Source organism: Frankliniella occidentalis, unplaced genomic scaffold, assembly GCF_000697945.3.
Source record: "Frankliniella occidentalis isolate FOCC.00 unplaced genomic scaffold, Focc_3.1 Scaffold105, whole genome shotgun sequence".
Classification (NCBI taxonomy): Eukaryota; Metazoa; Arthropoda; class Insecta; order Thysanoptera; family Thripidae; genus Frankliniella; species Frankliniella occidentalis.
In genome coordinates, this window is record NW_026267234.1 from 52352 (window position 1) to 60673 (window position 8322).

Below are 8322 nucleotides of genomic sequence, written 5' to 3' on the forward strand. Positions count from 1 at the left end.
GTATCAAAGAGTTTAATTTCAATGCTCCCACCATTTTATTGGATATCATTGAACATAATGTGACTGCAGACAAAGCTAATAGACCATTCCGCTGAGCCGAAAAAAAAGAAGAGAAGGAAGAAGCAAAGGTATCGTTTAGGGCTGATAGGGCTGATTTGTGAGTGATTCGTTGTCTTAAAAATATCACATTTGCTCTAAAAAATCATTTTGAACATGTAAGAGCTGCAAAATGCTGTGGTAGAAGGTCCATTAATGCCCAAAAAATATATTTGCTTCTTCCTTCTCTTCTTCTTTTTCGGCTTACCGGAATGGTCTATTAATTTAAGAAAGTGGTATACCTTGTTTTGATTTCGATGGGCCTATCCTACCTGAGTTTGCGGTATTGGCTATAATATTGTTCGGTCCCTTGCAAGTCCATGGCTATTGTGAAAATAAGTTGTGTATTTAATAATCGGTTTGACAAGTCCTATTGAAAGATTAGGTGACTTCCAATCACTCTACAAGTAAACACCATTCCATTTTGTTAAAATAACAAAATTGAAAATTAGGAATTTTTTAGAAGTTACAAAATTAAAAGTGTGATACAAGATTTGGATTCCTGTGTCAGAATTAAAAAAGAAATGTCTTATGCTCAAAGCCGATCAGAGTTGAAATGGCAAAGTTATTAGCCTCCAAAGGGGTAAATGTATGCAAAAACGACCAAATTGTCAATTTGGTGGGCAATAACTCTGCCATTTCGATTCCGATCGTCTTGGAGCATAAAACATTTTCGTTTTCTTTTGTCAAGATGAACTCGAAACAATAGTTACTTTTTTACATTTCTCCCGAACCACTACCCCCTTCCCCCCTCCAACTTACGTAAGTAAACACGTAAACCATTCGAAATATCACTTTCGTTTCTTCTCACCGGACACTCGCGAAACTTCGATGGTCGAGTTCCGCAACTCTAAAACTTAAAATATCACACTCTGTTTGACAATCTCACATTTTGATCACTTGTGAGAGAGTAAGAAAGTCTCGAAGTGGCGCAGACACCGTTCGGGCATGCTGGGAGCAGAGGTGGCTCTCACTCAGGTTAGCCAACGTAACAACAAAAAGCCGCTGCTTTTCAAATTGAAAAGTTAAATATTTAAACTCAAACCGTTACGAACGAAAAGCTCCCACTTGTTTTTCTTTGAATTATAGATGTTTAGTCAAACTCACATTCCGTCCATGGACAAGCCGTTTTCCAGAAAAAGTGGAACGTAAAAACAGACAGACAGACTCACGACGGAGACATCGCCTGACCCCTCATTGACTTGGACTGAGCTTCGCTCAGCGATAAACGCCTCTCTGCTAATTACAGAGTGTCGGGTCGCCTAGACTTTTGATTCAGCCGTTAATTCGATTCGCTCTCTGCTCTCTTCCGTCGCGGAGCTAAACGCGCGCACACGCCTGCAGAAAACTGAGTCGACGCGAAAATGAAAACGAGTTGTGTGACTGACGGGCGACGTCGGAAGTCTTCTTCTCCTTTTCAAAGGATATGGTGTTCTGCATTTTTTGATTTCAAATATGGGGGGATTCTTTCTCAAAGGCAAGGTCAAAAATCTTGAGCTCTTTTTTTTCTCTCTCTCTCTCATTTAAACGGCATGCTCCATCCACTTGCGGACATGTGCGACTTGCGCTGACGACACTCGCGCGCCTAGCCTCTGTCGCTCTCCTTCTCACACACGTACACTCCCACTCTCCCTCCTTGCCCCGCCACTACCTCGGCCAGTCAAAAACAAGAACGGACACACGTCGCGTTTAATGACGTCATCATGCGTTGTTTGTCTCTGACAGTCGGCGCGCCACGTGCTTGCAACATGGCCACACAACTACTGGCTGCATGCATGGCGCACTAGCGCTAAAAAGGTTTCCTTTTTCTTCTCCGCGCTTTTGCTTCTTCCTCGAAATAATTTTCACTCTTTTTCTCATTTTTCTCCATAGGCGACCGGATAGTGAGCGTCAACGGCGAGACGATCGGCGGCAAGTCGTACGCGCAGGTGGTGCAGCTGGTCCAGAGCTCGGGCGCGTACCTGCACCTGCTCGTCGTGCCCAAGGAGGAGGACCTCCTGCAGCAGGTGAGTGTGTAGTTATATTGAGGAGTGCTTTCCTATAAATTCATGCGTACGCGATTTTTCTCTGATTTTTGAATTGAGTTTTCCTTGATTCTTTTCTGATTTATTTTGGATGGTGTACATTACTTTTTTGAGTAAAGTACTCCTTGCCGGACGCGCGCGCGGAAGTATGTGTGTGTGTGGGTGTCGCCTCAAGGAAGTAGAGTCGGTTTGTGTCATTTGCGCGCGACCTTGCCGGGGCCGTATCCGTCGCGCTCGCGGTCCACCCAAAAATCCGGCGACGCGACACGTTATTATTGTAGGCTAAACGGCGACGACGCGATACGAGCTCGGCGACAGTATGCAGGGGACCCTGGCCGTGGCGTGGTGCGGCCCCGCGGCCCGCTATCGGCCGGCCCATCGACAGGCGGCCCGATCCGATAGGCGCGCGCGCTCGCGAGACTTTGATTGCCATCTCGTGCGCGTCAGGAAGAGAAGAGCCAGATAGGCCCTTGGCCGTCGCCTTCGCCTGCGCGCCTATGCCGCACCGGCACTGACACTGACCCCTCTCCTGTCCTGTGCAGTACTTCGGCGAGACGGCGCACAACCCGGAGACGAACCAGCGGCCGCAGAGGATGCGGTCGCCCGCCGACCTGGCGCGCCAGGCGTCGCCGCTCAGCTCGCGCCCCGTCTCGGGCGTGTCGTCCGGCGCGTCCGACTTCCCCAGCGGCTGGCCGCCGCCCGGCTCCAACGACCCGCTGTACGACACCGTGGCGTCGGCGTCGCGGCGCTCCAGCGAGGGCTGCACCCAGCGCCGCGAGCTGACGGCGTCCGCGCGCACGCAGTTCATGATGGGCGCGCCCGCGCCCGTGGCCGCGTCCCTCGTCAGCGCCTCGGCGACGGCGCCCGGCGCCGGCGGCCTCCCCCGCGGCGTCACCGGCCTCGCCTGGGAGTCGCTGCCCGCGCACTGCCGCCTCAGCCTGGACGCCTCGGGCATGGGCATCCTGGACGCCGCGGGGCTCGGCGGCAGCCTCCCCGGCACCGGCGGCGTGCCCAGCGCCGACAGCAGCCGCCGGGAGTCGTCGTCGTCCCTTCCCGCCGCCGGCACGGGCACCGGCACCGCCGCCAGCTCCAAGGACAGCCTGCTGTCCATGGACTCGACCTCCACCCTCCAGGACGGCTGCAGCGGCTGCAGCAGCGACGACTCGGTCATCTTGTCCAGGATACGGCGCAGCACGGAGCAGAAGGAGGAGTTCCTGCGCAGGCCGGCGCAGCCCATCTGGCCCGTCGTGGAGCCGCAGCAGCTGCAGGCCGCCCCGCAGCAGAAGGGGGTGCGCGAGTTCTACGCGCGGCCGCAGAAGCTGCAGAAGCCCGTGTGGCCGCCGGCGAGCGAGCGGGACGTTCCGGAGGCCGCCGCCGAGGACCGCGATGGCAGCAGGGGCGGCGGCGGCGGCGGTGGCGGTGGCGGCACGACGGCCGGCGAGGCCCCCAACTTTGTGGCCGGCGGCGCCGTCGGAGGCCCGTTGGCGGCCAGGGCCAACAAGAGCTACTTCAGCACGCTGAGTAGGATACAAGAGAACCAGCCCTCCGTTTCTTCGACTGGAAGGTACGTGTTGATCATCAACGTGCAGTGCAGTGGGGAGATTGTATTTTGCTTTTCTTTTCTATTTAGGGAGGCTTGTTTTTCATTCGTTTGATTTTTGTTTTCTTGCAGTGAGGACACTGTGATGAATGGAGACTCGACATCCTTACCATCATCTTGTTCGTCACGCGGTGCAGAGGAAAACCAACCACACTTGCCTGTGATTCATTTAGTGTCTAGAAGAGCTCGACATTTTGAAGCTGGTGAAGAAGAGGACATCACAGATAGGACCAGCTTTTACAAAAGTGAACTTGCTCGACTGTCGGCCAAGAAAGGTGTTCCTGAAGTTGCTGTTCGAAAGAGAGAATTTGAGTCACGTAGTCTTCAAGAGAACTCAAGCTTAAAGAAATTAGAAAAAGGTACCTTTTTTTCCTCTTCTTATTCATCTTCTTTTAGGAAGTAGTAGCATGCTTGGGTATTTGTAATTTTGTTTACACCCCTTTTTTTTTTCTATAGCTGGAAGCCCACCAGCCAACAGTAGTATACCTCCTAGTGCTGTATCTGGAAATCGGTCAATACCCATTGGCAGTTCTAAACTGCACTGTGATCCGCCCCCTGATTACAAACCATCACCAGGTAAGAATTTGAGCTTTTTACCTATCTAAATCTATTAGAGATCCTGGCCTAAGTTGTTTATTTTTTCATCAATTGATGCAGAAGATTTATTGTATGGTTCAGTAAACCACACTCAACCAAGCTCGTTAAAGATCAGAATACGATCTCGATCTGCTGATCCTTCTCATTATGATCAAAGGAATAAAGCAGTTCGTCAAGAATCCTATCTCAATGCTGTCAGTTCAGGTGTGTAACTGTTTCTAGTTTTTTCCTTAATTGTTTGTTGTGGTTTATTTGTAAAAAAAAAAAAATTTAGAGGTTTGGGTGATTAGAACCTTAGCTTAGAGACAGATCACTGTAAATTTTTTATCGTTGAAATGTGTGTATACATTTTGTTTTGCTTCTTCCCTGTACATTGCTGTTTGTTTTTCATATTAGAATATGTATTTCAGATTTTTGTTTGTAGTCTTTTTCTTTTGACAAGGCGTTTCAGGTGGAATTATTTTTAGCTTGCTTTGAATAGGGCTCTGTGAGAAATTTAGGCATGATAGTTTGCTTCTATTTTTATTCTTCAAATCGATCTGTATGAGCAGTTATATGATTGACTTTTATTTTAGTAGTTTTCACAGTATCTTTTCAAATGCTATAGTTAGTGGCAGAAGCAAAAGGGAAGGGGATACAGGCACAGTAAGCAAAGATGCTGTCAGTATTTATTATTAATGGTTTTGTTTGTCTTTTTTTCTTTGGCTTTCCATAATATTAAGACCGAAAACGTCAGGCAGTTATATCAACTGTTCTGGAGGAGGAGAGAGAAGGCAGTGATGTCTCGCCATCTCCTGCTCCAAAAATACTAGCTCCCGATCCATCCTGCTCTACTCCTACTTCCCCACCAATCCGTCCAAATCAATTACCTATTGCAAATCCTCTTCGTCCTGCCTCATACCCTCAGCGAAATAGCATCGGGGATCCTGAGGGACTTGTGCAAGGCCTTAAAGGTTAGCATTATTATTTGTGTGGGTTGTGGCATCTTGTTCGGGGCAGTTGGGTGTTTACTAAATTGTGTTTTGCTTGGTTTGGTGTGGTCTAATTGAGCATGATATGATGTGTGGCAACGTTTTAAACCTTTAACTATCTTCTGCTGTTTTCAGAATTATGATATTTTTTTATATTTTGGTGTGTTTTTGCAATTTGTGCTGCATTTCAAAGTGTCTTTTTACCGTTTCCCACATTTTCCCCCTTCACCCTAATATTACTACGCTGATTCATTTTCATAGGGTCTTTTTTCTGAGAAAATGCTCTGTGCTCCAATTACGACTTGAAACTTCTACTTTTTTGACTGTATTAATTTGTTTTATGTGGATACTTTGTTAATTTTCCTTTCATTGCATCTGTCAATCTTTCTTTCTTTCTTTCTCTCTTTGGTTTAATGAAACTATTGTCAAATTGTCAAGTCAGTCAAAGCATGCTGTGCATGATGATACCTTAAATTCAAGAAACATTAATGAAGATTGATTTATATGTTTATAATAATAACAAGTCTCAAAGAGCCTTTCATTTTAGTGGGTACATGGTATAATTCAAAAGTACAATTACTAACTAATCGGGCATTAATATTTCTTCTGCAACAGTACTATTGATTTCATTTAAGGGAAATTTTTAAAAAAATTCTCTCATTATTTTACAGGACAACCTAGAGCAATAGACACTTCAACTGTTGTAAGAAGACAAAAAGATACATCTTCCAGTAAGTGTTTTCCCAATCTAATCTCTCTTGTTTCTACATTTCACATGTGATTTTTATATCTTGTCTTTATTTTGTTTTAGTTGATGAAGACCGTTCCACTAGACGCGTTTCATACCTGAAAGCCACATGGAATGACCGCATGCACGTCGACAGTGATTTAGAGCTTAGTGACACCGAACCAACTCCAAGTGTGGCTCAAAGGAGGTAAGAGGAATTTGTTTCTTTTGTCATGAGCTATAAGTGCTCACAATATTATTTGTGTTTATGAAGCCCATGAAAAATCTAGTATTCCTTATATTCTCTCAAGCTTGCAGTTGTTGGTTGACTTAATTTTCACTTTAGCAGGGAATCAATGTGATAGATATTAATTTTAGAGTCAGGACTACACTGGCATATTACGCATATTTTCCTTTTTCTTTTCTGCTCAACTTTTCTACTCAACAAACTGGTCTTTTAAAAGTAATAAATAAATGTTTTCCCATTTTCCAACTTTTTAAGTATGGTATTGCCTGTAGGAAATATGCATATTGTGCCCAGTGTATTCAACTCTGCTTCTATAGGCTTTTGTTACTGTCAGGCCTTAATCTTTTCTTTGCTATGTTGATCTCCTTCTCGGTAGCATAAGTTTTATGTTCATTTGTATGTGAACTATTTTATTACTGTCAGGCCTTAATCTTTCTTTTGCTATGTTCATACGTATGTGAATTATTTTATTTCACAAGACTCTCTTTGCATTCCAATGGTAGTGGTTTCTTTCTATATTTTGAAATCTTATTTTGAGATTTATTTCTCATTATACTGGACTGGTTGTCACAAGACATCTGCAACCTTGCAGACTCAATCGCAAATGGCGCCCACCGTTGTTCCCTGATGATATTCAGCGCCTCAAGCGACTCTTTGAAGATGCGGCAGCAGCTGCCACAGGCCACTCCATCAGTCTCCATCAGGGGTGAGACACATTTGTGCTCGCTGCCTGCATTAACATAGATACTAAAATTAATCATTAACGGCATCTTGTAGCTTTCTCACAATATTCTGTTTTGTTTAGCAGTTTACCATTTTTGCCTTCATACACATGCTGCATCGTCTTGGAAAAACAAAACTGGGATATAGTTTGTTTTTTTCTGCTTAATATTTTCTTTAGGACATTTATGAAAGAGTTGCTAACAATCACTCACTAACTCTGTTGACTTGTGCATGATAATGTTTCATAATTGTTGGACTGACTGCATTCACTTTTGTTCACATTTTAAAATATTGTGATATTTGTAGCAATAAGTTTAACCTGAAACTGTAACAGTAATAACTGAAAACCCCTTTTCGTAATCTTAATCAGTCTACTACTCGCACCTAGTGCATGCTGTTATTTTGGGCAGAATAATAACGCCGGTGCAGCAAATACAGTATGTATACCGCGGATGACCTCCCCTCCTCCGCCGAAGGTCGGCCGCGCACCGCCGCTTCGGTCGGCGGCTTCAATTAAAAGAGTCCTCGAAAGGGTAAAGATGGCATGGTGTCAGGCGTGATGCAAGAGGCATGCGCCCGCGCGTGCGGGGCGGGGGGTGGTCCGAGCGGGAGAGGCTTTGTTCCGAAATCAGCTCCGATTCACCTGCTGCTGCTGCAGTCCGGTATTTGCCAGACGCGGCGGCGGCGGCGATGGTGTGAGAGAGAGAGAGACTACCTGGGCCCGGGGTGGAGGCGCGAGCATTTCGGAGCCGCGACCGCCGAGCAGCCCCGGCGCGTGCTGCACCGAACGCACGCGCACGCGCTCAAGTTTCACTGGTCAGTTTCACTTACCAACCCTCCTGAATCTGCTGCGGCCGGGTTATTGGTTTTATTATTGTTATTATTAACTGATTGCAAACTACTGTTGTTGCTGCTGCTGCTGCTGCTGCTGCGCGGCATGCCAAAACACTAAAGCGTAAGGCATGCAGCAGTCGTGCGCGTCTACAAGAGGAGGAGGAGGAGGAGGGAAGTCCAACGAAACACCTGGCTTTTAAACGGTGACGACATTCCAGTCGGATTGAAAACTAAACTTGGCGGAGCGCGCGGCGCGAGGCGTGTTGGCACGCCGTGTTTGGCGCGCCTGGGGAGGGAGGATATTAGATAGATTGTACATACGCCACCGGGGCCGGGACCGGGCTGGCCGACCGGGGGACCTAATTAAAAGCTCATTTTATGTACAGTGGTACGTAATTTGTTCCTTCTTCGGTTATTGGCAAATTGACAGCGTCGCGGTTTCACCCACCACCACATCACGGTGGTGTGTGTGTGTGTGTGTGTGTGTGTGTGTTGGGGGGGGG

At 46.8% G+C, this 8322-nt stretch overlaps 1 protein-coding gene across 1 annotated transcript in view; it reads left to right on the forward strand.

Moving 5' to 3' along the window:
• Positions 1 to 8322, forward strand: part of LOC113205557 (uncharacterized) — a 33192-nt gene that overhangs the window by 3079 nt on the left and 21791 nt on the right. Inside the window, exons 3-11 of the mRNA XM_026421217.2 lie at positions 1969 to 2102; positions 2663 to 3684; positions 3793 to 4079; positions 4177 to 4296; positions 4378 to 4521; positions 5040 to 5270; positions 5960 to 6019; positions 6100 to 6223; positions 6855 to 6968. Of these exons, the coding sequence (XP_026277002.2) occupies positions 1969 to 2102; positions 2663 to 3684; positions 3793 to 4079; positions 4177 to 4296; positions 4378 to 4521; positions 5040 to 5270; positions 5960 to 6019; positions 6100 to 6223; positions 6855 to 6968 (2236 nt within the window). The remainder of the gene's footprint in view (positions 1 to 1968; positions 2103 to 2662; positions 3685 to 3792; positions 4080 to 4176; positions 4297 to 4377; positions 4522 to 5039; positions 5271 to 5959; positions 6020 to 6099; positions 6224 to 6854; positions 6969 to 8322) is intronic.